The sequence below is a fragment of the Lynx rufus genome, unplaced genomic scaffold, assembly GCF_022079265.1.
Source record: "Lynx rufus isolate CCGP_SWC_20201006 ecotype Redwood Valley unplaced genomic scaffold, mLynRuf1.p SCAF_18, whole genome shotgun sequence".
In the NCBI taxonomy this organism is placed as follows: domain Eukaryota; kingdom Metazoa; phylum Chordata; class Mammalia; order Carnivora; family Felidae; genus Lynx; species Lynx rufus.
This window is the reverse complement of record NW_025814832.1, coordinates 9,056,646-9,071,255: the sequence shown is the minus strand read 5'-3', so window position 1 is coordinate 9,071,255 and position 14,610 is coordinate 9,056,646. Positions and strand designations below refer to the sequence as shown.

Sequence of the window (14,610 nt, the reverse complement as noted above, 5' to 3'; positions counted from 1 at the left end):
ACTTTGGAAAGGAAGAAGGTATTTGAACAAATGACTGAAACCGATGTCAGATCTGGAGCTGTGGAGCTGGCTAACCCTGGCGCCAGCCAAGCTGACTTTCCTTGACATGCAGGTGAGCCCAGCTTGGGGGCGAGCCCAGCTTGGGGGCAAGCCCGGAGTCTATCATATACTCATTCCTCCAGAACACAAGCCCCACCTTCTGAATCCAGCCCTCCTTTCTCTGGCACTCCCACCAGCTTCATCTTATCCTTTAAAAAGACATCAAAGTCAGGTTTTACCCAAAAACATATTTTATGTGAAAGTTCAAGAGCTGTACATATAAAAATATTCAGTTCTATAATATTATTATGTTTCATAGGGACATCCCCTCCTAAAAATTAAATATATGTATATTTGCATTGGTTCATGCACAGATACTCACAACACTACAGTGAGGTAGAGAGGAAGGAGCATCCTGTAGTTTTGAAGGGTCTGAAGTGACATGTGTCCAAAGGTTTGCATTTGAAACACATCCAATTCCAGAGCCCATTAAATTAAAATATTAACAACTTAGAAGACATAATACACTACTTAAGAAAAACCATGATTCACATTATTACACAAATTTCATATTCCTTAGAATTGTAATAGAATAATTTCAGAATGCATGTTGGAAAGAACAGGGCATATATATTAATTGTTCCCTGAGTACTGACTTGGCTTCATCGTGGGCATGAAGGTTCATAGCTTTGAGGTTTGGGTTTTCTTGTCCAGGTACTCCATGAAATCCTGGACCCACTTCTGCTTGGGGTCAGCACAGAGCTCCTTGGCCTGTTTGGTCTTGAAGCTGTGGGTAAAGAGGGCAGTTAGATGGAGCACCTTGAAGATTCAGCTTGGGAGCGTAACCTACTCTATGGAAAACTTGCCTGGCCCATTAGCCTGAGGTTAGGAAGGGGCCTCTGGGGAAGCAGCTGTTTTTGCTGACCTAGGTGAAGCCATCTTGGCTCCTAGATGAAAGAACTGACATCTGAACCAATGTCTGGACAGGGAGCTGAAAATGGGAAGTCTCTTTACTTTCTTGAACTCACTTTTCCCATAAAAAAATTCCTGGGGTTGGATTAGTCTAAGCATCTGAGGGTTAAATTCCAACTCAGTCTTATCATAGAACCCAATCCACTGTCTGGGAGCGGAGCTCAAGATCAAGGGATGAGTGTGGGTGGTCATGGCTTCACTCACATCACGGCTTCCCTGGGACAATAGCTGCTGGTGATTCTTCTGTAGCTCTTCAGCTTCTGGATGGGGATCTTTCTAACGGTAAATCTATAGCAGCAGGTGGTTGGGCTATTAATCCCCTCTGTTGAAACAACAACAACAAAGGCTATTGAGGGTGTGTGCTGGGACTTTCATTTGAAAAGTAGGGAACAGTAAGGAGGAGGAGTCAAAGGAAAGGGAAGACACCCACCCTAAATCCCTAAGGACTAGGTCTGTCTTGAAGTACCTAAATCTGTCTTGAAACTCTCTCACTTGCATGGACTGTAAAGTGGAAGGATACCACAGCTCATTAAGAAGAGAAGAGGAACTGGTGACAAATCTGGGTATTTCTAGGAGAGGCTCATAGAATAGTCCAGTTCCTCAGGTCAAGGGGACCCCAGCTATAGGTCCCCCTCTAGGCTCTGAGCAATCTGTTCCTAGTTGTCAGTTTCTCTGATACCTGCAGCCTCTGCAGAACACTGTCTCTGGATCCTGGGCTGAATGAAGCATAGACCAGATTCTGGGTCTCCTCCTTTCCCCTCTACCATATCTGGAGACACCCTGCACACTCTCCACCAAAGTCCCCTTTTTGATGATTCAAGTCCCCAACCCCTGTTGCAAGGAGCCGGGGCAGTAACTACACGGAGGGTGTGATTACAGAGCTGGAGTCCTGGGAGGACTGGATTTGGGGTCCACAGCTGGAATTCTCATCCAGGCTCTGCCCTGGAGCAGCTGTGTGATCTGCCTCACTCCGTGTCCTTCTCTGACTTTCCTGATTATGAGAACTTAGAGATGGGGTGATGGGCTTCAAAGGGAAGGAGAAAGGGGCTTACCTGGCTGAGCAAGTGCCTGGAGGCTGAAGGCAGCAGCTGTGAGCAGCAGGCACAGAAGCGCTGCGGAGACCTTCATGTCTGCAGGGAGCGAGGAACTTGGGCGTGAGAGCTGGAGGTTTCCAAGCTGGTCTCAGCTTCTCTGCTCCTCTGGGGGTTCTGCCTGCCTTTTATAGGGAGAAGACAGGAATAAGAAGAAAGTGAGTGGATGACAGGGCTTTGTTCTTCTGAATGAATCATAGGATAGAATAGTAAATCTGCTGAGCCATTGCCCTCCCCTGAGGAACATACTAGGAAATGAGAGAGAAATGTGATTGATGCTGGCCTGCTTTCCATTCAAGCTCTGGTGTGTTGGTGAGGTGCTGGCTATGCCCAGGCAATGTGTGATCTATGACTGTTACCAAGGGCTCCTTTTTTTTTTTTTTTTTTAATGAAACGCTTTATGTAGAAAAAGAAAGGAAGTAGGGTTACCAAATCAAAGAAATGTAAGGGATTTCCCCAATTTTCCTTTCAGACAGCATCTCCAGGACCCCAGTTTCCAGAGAAAGTAAAACTTTGGCTGGGCTTTAAAATGGACTAAAAAAATCCTTTACTGCTTTAAATCCTGGTGGCTTTTCTTAAACCCAAAGAAGAATGAGATAATAGGACATTAGCAGAAAAGTAGACTTCTCTATTTTTAGAATAATACCTAAAATTGTATATCTAGTAATTAAATGCTATAACAACCCATCTGAAAACAGTGATTTAAAGCAAGAACAATAATTGATTTTGCTTTTGGATATGGGACTTGACTGGCCTCAGCCAGGTAGTTCTTGCTCGGGGATTTTTACATCATTGTAATTGGATGATGGCTGAGACTGGGGTCATCTCAAGGCTTTCACTCAGTGTCAGGTGTCTGAGCTGGGAGGTCTTAAACAGCTGGGGATTGGATCCGATGGAAGTTTCTTGCCCCCCACCCCCATCTTTCCAGTGGTCCCTCCACATAGCTGGATATGGATATTTTACATGATGGTTTAAGACTCCCAGGTACAAAGTTAGGGAACATAGAGAACATCTCTTAATTTGAGGACCATAAAAGAATTTGCAGACATGTTTTTAAAACACTATCTGTTTCATAGGCTATCTGAACTACAAAGCACTTAATAAGATCATGGGATGCTGTGGTTTTTAAAATATCGGATTATCTATGAAAATATTATTACAAGTAAAAGAACAGAAGGGATGGGGTGCCTGGGCAGCTCAGTCAGTTGAGTGTCTGACTGTTGGTTTGGGCTCAGGTCATGATCCCAAGGTCCTGGAATTGAGCCCCACGTCAGGCTCCGTGCTGAGTATGGATCATGCTTAAGATTCTCTGCCTCTTTTTAACTCTGCCTCTCTCCCCTACTCTCTCTCTCTCTCTCTCTCTCTCTCTCTCTTATAAAAAGAATAGAGGGGAAGCCAAACTTATGAATAAAATCAAAGTGGAGTTGCTCAGTTGGAAGCTAAGACAGGAGTCTTCACAACCTCTCTTCTCATATATATCTCAAGGATCTAAAGACTAGATTTTGAAAACCAGTTGTCTGTTTGCTGTTTCAACCTGCCCTTGTTTATATGCACACACTACAAGCTCATCAACCAATCGCTGATGATATTAATGAAAAAGGGGCTTGACGAGAGGCCCTTGGCTTTGTCCATCTTTTCTATTGTTGTTCAGTCTTTATTTAATTTACTTCTGCTCTGATATTCATTACTTCCTCCCTTCTACTAACTGTGGGCTGAGTGTGCCCTTTTTGTTGTCTCTTGAGGTATAAAGTTAGGTTTGTTATTTGAGATCTTTCTTTTTTTCTTAATGTTTGCATCCATTGTTACAAGCATCCCTCTCAGAACTGCTTTTGATGTGTTGCATAAGTTTTGGTTGGTTGTGTTTCCATTTTTGTTACTTTCAAGATATTTTTTATTTCCCTTGGATTTCTTCTTTGACCCATTGATTGTTTAGGATGCACATATGTGCATATTTTCCAGTTTTCCTCTTATTGATTTATAGTTTCATACCATTGTGTTAGGAAAAGATACTTGGCATGAATTCAATCTTTTTAAAGTTTGCTAAGCCTTGCTTTGTTATCTATCATGTAACATTGGAGAATGTTTTGTGTGTGACTAAGGAGGATGTACATTCTGTATACATTCCATTTGATTGGATGGAATGTTCTATATATGTCTGTAAGGTACATTTGATCCAAAGTACTTCTGGTCCAACATTTCCTTACTGATTTTTGTTTGGTTGATCTATCCATTGTTGAAGGGGGTATAAAAGTCCCTTACTATTATTGTGATCTATTTTTCCCCTTTGATCCGTTAGTATTTGCTCAATATGTTTAGTTTCTCCAATGTTGGGTATAGTTATATTTATGATTGTTATATCCTCTTGATGAATTGACCCTTTTATAATTACATAATGATCTTCTTTGTCACTTATAGTTTTTGGCTTAAAGTCTATTTTTTGCTACATGTATAGTCATTCCTGTTCTCTTTTGGAATATCTTTCCCATCTTTTCACATTGAGCCTATGTGTGTTTGTAAAGTCAAAGTGAGTCTCCTGTAGGAAGCATATAGTTGGGTCTTATTTATAATTTTTAAATGTATTTAGCCACAGTATGCCTTTTCTGGAGAATTTAGTCCATTCACATTTGGTGAATATTGATAGGTAAGGACTTGATAATGCCATCTTACTTTTTTCTATTTTGTAGTTCCCTTGTTCCTTTCTCCTATCTCACTTGCTCCCTTCATTTGTGAATTGATGATTTTTCATAGTGGTATTTTTTGATTCCTTTCTCTTTCTTTTTTGTGTATTCACTGTAGATTTTTTTTTGCCTTAAGGCTATCATGAGGCTCACATAATACAACAAGCTATTTTATGCCTGACTGCTTGACTTTGACTGCATACAAAACCTTTACCTTTATATCTCTCCTTTTATGTTTGTTATGCTACATTACCTCTCTTTACATTGTGTAACATTTAACAGATATTGAAGCTATTATTTTTAATAATTTTGTCCTTTAGCCTTTATAGTAAAATGGTTAATACAGTATAATATTACAGTATTAGAGTATTCTGAACTTGACTATTAATTACCTTTACTAGTGTGATGTATATGTTTTCATGTTACTAATTAGTATCCTTTCATTTCAGCTCGAAAAACCCTTTTCAGCATTTCTTATAAGGCAGGTCTAATGGTAATGAAGACACCATCCCACTCTCTCCTGACTGTGAAGTTTCTGCTGAGAAATCCTCTGATTACCTTATGGGAGTTCCTTTGTAAGTGACCAGTTTCTTTTCTCTTTCTGCTTTTAAGATTCTCTTTTTGTCTCTGTTTTTTTGACAGTTTTATTACAATATGTCTTCGGAGAAGAGTTTTTAAAGTTGAGTTTGTTTGGGGACCGATGAACTTTATGAATTTGGATATTGAAATCTCTCCCCAGATTTGGGAAGTTCTCAAACATTAATTCTTTAAAGAAGCTTTCTTGGGGTGCCTGGGTGGCTCAGTCAGTTGAGCGTCCGACTTTGGCTTAGGTCATGATCTCGTAGTTTGTGAGTTCGAGCCCTGCATTGGGCTCTGTGCCAACAGCTCGGAGCCTGGAGCCTGCTTCAGATTCTGTGTCTTCCTCTCTCTGCCCTGTTCCCGCTCATGTTCTGTCTCTCTCTGTCTTGCAAAGATGAGTAAACGTTAAAAAAAAAATTTTTAAAGAAGTTTTCTTGCCCCTTCTCCCTCTCTGTCTTTCTGGGACTCCAATAATTCACAGATTTTTTTTTCTTTTAATAATATCCCAGAGATCACATACGCTTTCTTCAGTCTTCTTCGTTCTTTGTTGTTGTTATTCTCTGACTAGATAATTTCTAAGGTCTTCTCCACAAATTCTTTCTTCCCCTTGGTCCATTCTGCTGTTGATGATGTTTATTGTATTCTTTATTTCATTCATTGTATCTTCAGCTCCACAACTTCTTCTTTTTAATGCTTTTTATCCTTTATTAAACTTCTCATTTTGTTGATGTTTTGTTTTCCTGATTTTGTTGAAAGGACTTTCTCTGTTTTCTTGTAGTTCATTGAGCTTCCTTAAAAAGGCTATTTTAAATTCTTTTTCAGGTAAGTCATAGATCTTCATGCCTTTGGGGTCAGTTACTGGAATGTTATTGTGATCCTTTGGTGGTGTCATGTTTCTTTCATTTTACATATTCCTCGAAGTCTTGTTTTGTTTCTTTGAATTTGAAGAAGAAGCAGCAGTCACCTCCTCTAGTCTTTTTTTTTTTTTTAGTTTATTTATTTATTTTTGAGAGAGACAGAGACAGAGACAGCACAAGTAAGGGAGATGCAGAGATAAAGGGAAGGAGAGGGGCGTCTGGGTGGCTCAGTCGGTTAAGCCTCCGACTTCAGCTCAGGTCACGATCTCGCGGTCCATGAGTTCGAGCCCTGCGTCGGGCTCTGGGCTGATGGCTCAGAGCCTGGAGCCTGCTTCCGGTTCTGTGTCTCCCTCTGTCTCTGACCCTCCCCCGTTCATGCTCTGTCTCTCTCTGTCTCAAAAATAAATAAACGTTAAAAAAAAATAAAAATAAATAAATAAATAAATAAATAAATAAATAAACGGAAGGAGAGAATCCCAAGCAGGCTCCACACTGTCAGCACAGAGTCCAGCATGGAGCTTGAACTCACAAAACCATGAAATCATGACCTCAGCCAAAAACAAGAGTTAACTGACTTGTTAACAAGCTTAGCTGACTGAGTCACCCTGGTGCCCCTCTCCTCTAGTCTTTGCTGACTGGCTTTGGGAGACAACTTCCTTCTGTCAGCCCTGCTAGGGATTTTGAGGCTTTCTCAGAACTTCTATAGATATGTCTGTTCCATTCTTCTTTCTCCTTCTTGTGACAGAGTTCTTAAGCTTGTATGCCTTCTCTCAGTCCTGCAATACACCAGGCTGAATGCTGACAGTCTGTCTTGCTTCCTCAAGGGCATAACTAAAGCTCACATTTATGGTCTCTCCCTGGATCACAGCTGCAGGTGGTTTTCTGTGCTGGACCACTAGCTGTCTGTCAAAGCTTGCTCTTGCCCTTGTCAGGAGCAGTCACAGATGCAGGGAAACAGATGCAGGTTGGGGAGGGGTGTTTCGGTGAAGCTCATAGAGTGCTGAGGGTGCCCGTGGGGCCAGTTAAAAGGATCTGCCAGTGAGATGTCTCCAGTGGCCTGTGGGCAGGCTTCTTGATGAAGTCTGTGGTGCAGTTAGTAGGATCCATGCCCTTTGAATGCCTTAAAAAAGTCTTACCTGCTGCCCTGTCAGCCTCTTTTTGTTCCCTGAGTCATGTAGCTCAATGAGTTAGTACTTTGGATGAGACAGAAAACAAATGGATCTCTTTGGCAGCTTCCACCTAGCTGGGGAGCTGGGGAAGCGCACCCCAAATGCCCTCACTTTCCCCACAGGAGAAATCAAGGGCTGAGAGGGTCTCTCTCGGCACTGGTCTGTGCCACTTTGGAGAAGGAGTGATGCAGGTAATGTCAGACTGTTCCTTTTGCCCTCTCCAATGCATCCAAACTTGGTTTATTTTTTTCCAACAGCGTGCTGGAACTTCTCCACTAAAAATCTGGACTTTGGTAGATGCTCTCCCATCTGTAGGTGACTGTCCAAGACAGTGTTCCCCAGGAACTCCCAGAATACAGCCAAGAGAGGTCCCTGCAGATTCCACAGCCAGAACCAATATCTGAATGCTTTTGACTTGATGAATGAATGGGTGACTTCTTCCTTGGCATATGGTGCTGGATCACACAGCTCCCAAAAGGCACTTTTGTCCCTGCATGGGTGCAAAATTATTGCTGTTAAGGGGGAGATATGAGCAAGGGACATCTTATTTGGCCATCTCACTGACTTCGGTCCTCTTTCCATTACTGTTTTCTTTTGTGATACATAAATAATACTATTTTATCGTATACCATTTTATTCCCTTTTGTATATTTTAGTTATTTTCATAGTAGTCGCTCTGACTACAATTATCATGTATAACAACATGGTTCAGGTTAATGCCATCTTTATTTCAATAGTATCAAAACTTTGATCCCTTGTAGCTTCACTCCTCCTCCACCTTAAAGCTATGTTGAATGGAGAAAGGGGCCATGAGGAATGCAGGTGGCCTCTAAAAATTAGAAAAGGCAAGAAAACAGATTCTTCCCCAGAGCCTCCAAAAGGCATGCAGCCCTACTGACCCATTTTAAACTTCTGGTCTCCAGAACTATAAGGTAATATATTTGTGTTGTTTTAAGCCATTATGTTAATGATAAATTGTTACAGTAGCAATAAGAAACTAAAAGAGATTTTGATATCTGGAATATCTATAAATGGGGTGCTGCCATAATAAATATTTTAAAAAATGTAGAAGCGACTTTGGAATTGGGCAATGAGCACAGGCTGGAAGAATTTCGAGCGTGATAGAAAAGGCCTAGATTTCCTGGAACAGACTGTTGGCAGCAACAGGAAATGAATACACCACACTTGGCATTGCCTCCTGAACCAGGGCCTATTGCCAGCGCCTCATGTTCACAGTTTTATCATGCAAGGAGCAAGGACTCCCTTGCTTAGCTGGAGAAAAAAAAAATAGATTCAAGATTTCCTGAAAATGAATAGATGTGGCTTGGAAAGAGAATGTGAGTGGATTGCTTTTGGGCTTGAGCACATGGATTGCCTCTCCCTCGGCCTCCCCTCCTTCCAGACCCTCCATCACAAATCTGCCTGGTTTTAGAGGGTCTGACGCTCCCTAAACTGTATGTGGATGTCCCATTTGCTCGCACTCCATTCCCTTTTGCCACCCTGGCATCCACTGAAGCTGAGGATTTAGTCCTGCTTGGCAATCAAGGATGTAGACTGGAGGAGTGGAGGAGAAGCAGGGAAGGCTACTGGACCTGGCAGATGGGTCAGAGAGTTCCATAAAAAGCAGCCAATAAGTTGTCTTCTGACAGATGTATCAAGGCACTTTGGGGAGCTTGGAGTTTGATAGAATCCCTCAGCCTGAACCAGGGACCCTGGACTATCTTGGGAATATGGAAGCAGAATCCCCTTTATTCATCTCCAGCTCCAACTGTTGGAGATGGAGGTTTTCCAACACACACACTCCCAGATCCTAGAACCTAGGTTCTGCCAAATTCCTATTTGTAGCACATTATCACCCCCATTTTACTGATGGAAACTCAGAATACCCAATCTGCTCTGAATGACAGAGTGAGTCAATGCCAGGACTGGGATTAGAACTCGAGTGTCCCTGCCAGCCAGGGTTTTCCCCAGCTGCTGAAGGCATTGCCTGGTCTAGCTTGATACAGTAGCCATCTCACCACCAGACTAGACTGGTGAATCTGCAAAATCACCATGCAGAATTTATTCAATAGGGCAAGAGATCTGCTTTCTTTAAGTGGAAGGGCTGCCTGTGCTTAGATGGGTCAAATGCCTCACAGGTAGGTCAAATGCCATGCAAGGAAGTACAGACCTTAGGTGGACATTCAGGGAAAAGAGATCCATCCATATAAATGGATGATCCTGTGCTCCTTGGATTGAAATGGGGGATAGTGGTGAAGAGAAGCACGTTCTGATTTCAGGTAAACTGTCTCTTAGAATGTGGATTGTAGAAAGGGCTTCTGAGTCTTAGGTCACAGGTCCTTCTCTTCCATCTACAACACACAGCATTTCACTCTACCTAGCTCATTCTTCTCCAAAGCTGCTTCTTGGGCTCCATATTCAAGCACTCATCATCTCTTTCTTGGATCATGACAGTAGCCTCTCCCTTGTCCATACTTCTCCAAACGTGTATGAAGCCAATAAGTTACATTTACTGAAACTCACCTCTGAATCTTTGAACATGGCATGTCCTTCCTCATTGGCTCAAACATTGTCAACATCTCCTTTCAATCTATGAAGTTGAGTACTGACTTACCATCCTGACATTCAAAACCCTTTCCCAACTTTTCTGTCTAAACTTCCCCAACACTTGACACCGACATGGACCCCAACTCCCACCTGATTGGTTTTCACCCTCTTTGATGTACACACCACCATCATTTCTACCTCCAGGTATTTGGCTCCATTCTTCTTTCTCCTCTTCTAAATGATACTGTAATTTTTCTAGAAAAATCTCATGTATTCATCAAGGAGAAGTTCAAGCCATATCTTCTTTATGAAATCTGAATCTGACTGTCTTATCAGTGGTCATTCAGTTTCTCCTTGATTTCCCAAAGTTGGCAGTGTCTGTATTACTCCAAGTTGGAAGATTACTTGGAGGGGGAGAGGTTGGGGGCAAGTATCCCAGTTAGGGGGCAGTAGTAGTAGATGATGAGAGAGATTGAGGGCAGGGGTCAAGGGCTGTGAGAAAGGACATGGGGCGTTGCTAAGGAGACAGGGTGACAAGGGTAATTGGGATCTGGACAGATGGTCTTGGGGACTAGAGTGGTAGGGCTGGAATGCTTGACTGGGTCCTGACTTAAAGATTCTTCTATAGGCACTCAGATTTGCCTACCCAGTGAAAAAGACCAGGGCCAAGCCACATTGTCACTCCTCCCAACACAAGCCCACCCTCTGCAAACATGTTCCCTCCTAATCACCAAGATTACACTCAGCTTTTTAATTTCTTTCAAGAAAACACCAAAGGCAGTTTTGTACAAAAATATATATTTATATATTGATCAATAGTTATATAGTATATATCTCCACAATAGCATTTCTAGCAATTCTTTAGAATTTAAAACATAGTCTTTGTATTAATGGTCTTTGCAAGGACACTCACACCATCCCAGGGGTGGAACTTCCCCCCCTCCCAGAGAAAACCAATTTGTCTGGTCTCCATATGTAAAACAAAAACAAAAACAAAAACAAAAACAAAAACAAAACCCTAGTATCCAGGGAAGATAAATTTAAAACATCAATAACTTAAATAAGATTAACAGTACTTCAGGCATCGTGTGAGTATCAATAAACAAAGTTTGTAGTCTTTGAAATTATAATAAAATAACATCAGGAGGGCATTTAGGGAAAACTAGAAGAAAATAAATTAATTTTAGATTCTTCGGTTTCAGAGTGAGTAGTCAAGGCTTTGCAGTTTGGGTCTTCTTGTCCAGGTGCGCCATGGAATCCTTGACCCACTTCTGGTTTGGGTCAGCGCAGATCTCCTTGTTTAGGATGGTCTTGAAGCTGTAGGGAGAGAGGACACAGTCAGATAGAGTTCCACTGAGATCTCAGCCTATGACGACAGCCCATTCTGCCCCAGGAAGCTGCCATGGGAACAAGAAGAGGAAGGCAGGTGGAGAGAGGACATCAGGGCGTCCTGACTTCCCGCTAAAGAAATTGGGAGGGTCTGTGTAAGCACTCAGATGGAGAGTGATGTTGGCAGTCACCTTGTCCCTTGTGGCCTCAGTTTTCCCACTGGGCACCTTTGAGGATGAGATTAGATGGCCTAACTCTCTAAGTCTGTAAGGCTTGTCCCTTGCTACCCAAGGAAGAACTGGCCCAGGGAGGGCTGGTGTGTTCCACTTACATCACAGCTTCTTTGGGACACTTGCTGCTGGTGACTCTTTTATAGCTCGCCAGCCTCTGCATCGAGATCTTCTTATTGGTGAGTGTATAGCAGCAGGTGACTGGAGAATTAATTGCATCTGGAAATAGAACCACAAAGAAAAAGCATGTTAGGATGGGTTAGATTCTTCTGATCTTAATCATAGCAAGAAAGAGTAGGAAGGAGCAGGAGAAGGGAAGTCAGGAGTAGAGGTAGAATTCATAAATCCCAATATTTCTGCCTATGCTTCAGAGCTAGAATGGCATGCTGACTCAGCTTCCTCTGCTTTATAATGGGTATATAGCATTGATAATGAGCGGTGGGAAGGGGGAGCTGTTAAAAGTAGATAATTCCTGGGAGTATCATTAATCACTGATCCTGGAAGTAGTGAATAATCCAAATTATCAGGTTCAGAGAAGATCAGCTCAGGGAACCCAGCTATGGGTCCCCCTCTAGGCTCCAAGTTGTGAGTTTCTCTGATACTTGCTGCCTCGGGGTGCTGGACCGAACGAAGCATAGACCAGATTCTGGGTCTCCTCCTTTCCCCTCCACCATATCTGGAGATACCCTGCACACTCTCCACCAGAGTCCCCTTCTTTTTGATGATTCAAGTCCCCAACCCCTGTTGCAAGGAGCCGGGGCAGTAACTACATGGAGGGTGTGATTACAGAGCTGGAGTCCTGGGAGGACTGGATTTGGGGTCCACGGCTGGAATTCTCATCCAGGCTCTGCCCCGGAGCAGCTGTGTGATCTGGCTCCCTCTGTGTCCTTCTCTGACTTTCCTGATTATGAGAACCCAGAGATGGGGTGGTGGGCTTCAGAGGGAAGGGGAGAGGGGCTTACCTGGCTGGGCGAGCACCTGGAGGCTGAAGGCAGCAGCTGTGAGCAGCAGGCACAGAAGCGCTGCGGAGACCTTCATGTCTGCAGGGAGCGAGGAGCTTGGGCGTGAGAGCTGGAGGTTTCCAAGCTGGTCTCAGCTTCTCTGCTCCTCTGGTTCCTCTGGCTGCTTTGCCTACTTTTTATGGAAAGTAAAGAGGGCGGAGCTAAGAGAAAGTTTGGCCCAGGGCAGCATCATTCTCAATGAATGACAAAGTGGAGTCATAAACGTGCTGAGCAAGGATAGTGCCCTGGGAGGTTTCCAGGAAGCAGGAGGGAAGTCGTGAGTCTGGACTGGACACTTTTTCCATTTGCTGCTAAGACCAAAAGAAGTGGGGCGGGTGGGGTACAGTTATGTCCAGAGCGACCACAGATGTGAACACAACAGGATTTTCTTAAGAATTCCACTTTCTCTGAAGCGAAAATTCTGTGGTTGAAAAGGAAGCAAGGAAACAGAGATCACGAGAGATGACAGCATCTCACGCCCCCCTCTAGCCAACCTTTAGGCAACAGCCCGTGGGGTTTTCAAGCCAGGAAGGGGCCCCGAGGCCTTGGTGGACTCCCCAGCAGCATAATAAATCCATTTGCTTCTTAAAATCCAGGATGGTGGCACAGTTGAAGCTGAGCCAAACTATAGGATTTTATAACCGTAGAATTGAATTCCAAGATTCACTGGGTTTAAGACATGGCAGATGCCACAGAGGTCATGTAGTGCTACAGATAAATTGCGTGTCATACTCATACAGTGCTTACCGTGTGCCAGGAATATTCTATGCCCTTTACATGTGCTAAGTCTTTCACTTCTCCAACCCCCATCCAGTAGGTATTGTTAATTCCCATTTTAGAGATCAGACAACCGAGGCACAGACAGCTTAAGTCACCTGCCAAGGTTCCCAGGGTAGGACCCAGTGTGTCTGTGCATCACCACTGTGACACATCCTCCAACCGGCTGCCTCGTAATATACCTGGGTGCCCTCTGTCCTCCACATCTGCCAAAGTAGCGGGCATCCGAAGGGGAATGGAGAAACATCCCTCGTGGTTAGGTCACTGTGGGATTTGGAGTCTGTGGTTATACGGCAGGCAGGCAGAAGTCGGGCAGCGCATGCCCCCTTCCTTTCTGGATTCCCAAGAAGAGCCGGTGAGCAGATGGGACAGTGTTACAGGATTCAAATGTCTGCTTTAGTGCCACAGCTCTGCCTTAGATGTCCTCAGAAACCCCCAGAATCACAGTCATAAAAGCTTAAAGGTGTTCACATTGATCTCAGTGAATCCGTTTCTTCTGCAAATATGATAGGATTCCTTGAGGCATGTTATTAGATGAGCAGAGCCTAGAATTCAGATCTCAGCTTCCTCATTCCACTGCTGCCAAGAGCTTTTCCCTCTTATTAGTGGAAACCCTTCCCTAATCTCTCTGAGTGTCCTTTGCCAGGGACTGGGAGGGTTGCATCCCCTTTGACTGTGGAGCCCATCCATTCTTTGGGTTCTGCCCAGGTTAACAGGTTGAAAGATGTTGAGATCCTGGTTCAGTCATGTCATGGTCAGTCCTAGGACCCTGGACCAAAAAACTGGGAGAGATGGTGTATTTCCACATCTGCTCTTTTATGTGAGGAAACCATATTCCAGACGGGAAGGCCAACGGGAGGTCTCTGGCCAACAGGAAAGCTTCTTGGCTTCTCGGAGTGTTTAGATGGACTTCTGAGTATCTGAAGCTAAGTATCTACTGCCAGGAAGGGTCATCAGTTTTGGAAAGTGACTCGGTCTCTGTGAGTGTGAGATAATCAACAGACCCAAGATGAAGGGGGTGGGAATCAGAGGAGAAGGTGTCTTGATAGCTGTCTCCCTCCCACCTTTGCTGTCAAAAGTGGAAATTCCCACTCTGAGGCAGCTTTGGAAGTTCCCGGATCCCATGGAAAATAATGAGTTTGGCCGGAGCCCGCATTCCAGATGCTGGGCCTGGAGCCAGCGCCGTCTCACGTGGGGCTGTGCTGGGAATGTTCCGGCACAAGGTCTGGATCGGGCCCCTGCTTAGGAGTGGACAAGGGAAAGGCCCAAAGTAGAACACTGTGGAGAGGCAGGGTCAAGGTTTTGCAGCTCTCTGGAATACACAGGCCCCCAGCCCCCTGC

The 14,610-nt window shown here is 43.9% G+C and overlaps 2 protein-coding genes across 2 annotated transcripts; both read right to left on the bottom strand.

Annotated features, from left to right (window-relative positions):
* Positions 1 to 720: 720 nt before the first annotated feature.
* Positions 721 to 2,139, bottom strand: LOC124513284 (C-C motif chemokine 7-like). The gene is made up of 3 exons (XM_047081128.1): positions 2,064 to 2,139; positions 1,216 to 1,333; positions 721 to 826 (listed from the first exon to the last, which is right to left on the bottom strand). The coding sequence occupies exons 1-3, from the start codon at positions 2,137 to 2,139 to the stop codon at positions 721 to 723; spliced, it is 300 nt and encodes a 99-aa protein (XP_046937084.1).
* Positions 2,140 to 11,143: 9,004 nt separating this feature from the next.
* LOC124513321 (C-C motif chemokine 2) lies at positions 11,144 to 12,529 on the bottom strand. The gene is made up of 3 exons (XM_047081194.1): positions 12,454 to 12,529; positions 11,593 to 11,710; positions 11,144 to 11,249 (listed from the first exon to the last, which is right to left on the bottom strand). The coding sequence occupies exons 1-3, from the start codon at positions 12,527 to 12,529 to the stop codon at positions 11,144 to 11,146; spliced, it is 300 nt and encodes a 99-aa protein (XP_046937150.1).
* Between the last annotated feature and the right edge of the window lie 2,081 nt (positions 12,530 to 14,610).

Coding starts and splice junctions, on each gene's coding strand:
- LOC124513284 (XM_047081128.1), bottom strand. CDS start 2,139: ATGAAGGTCTCCGCAGCGCTTCTGTGCCTGCTGCTCACAGCTGCTGCC. Junction 1,334..2,063: donor CCAGGCACTTGCTCAGCCAG/GTAAGCCCCTTT, acceptor TTGTTTCAACAG/AGGGGATTAATAGCCCAACC. Junction 827..1,215: donor TGTCCCAGGGAAGCCGTGAT/GTGAGTGAAGCC, acceptor CTTTACCCACAG/CTTCAAGACCAAACAGGCCA.
- LOC124513321 (XM_047081194.1), bottom strand. CDS start 12,529: ATGAAGGTCTCCGCAGCGCTTCTGTGCCTGCTGCTCACAGCTGCTGCC. Junction 11,711..12,453: donor CCAGGTGCTCGCCCAGCCAG/GTAAGCCCCTCT, acceptor TTCTATTTCCAG/ATGCAATTAATTCTCCAGTC. Junction 11,250..11,592: donor TGTCCCAAAGAAGCTGTGAT/GTAAGTGGAACA, acceptor CTCTCCCTACAG/CTTCAAGACCATCCTAAACA.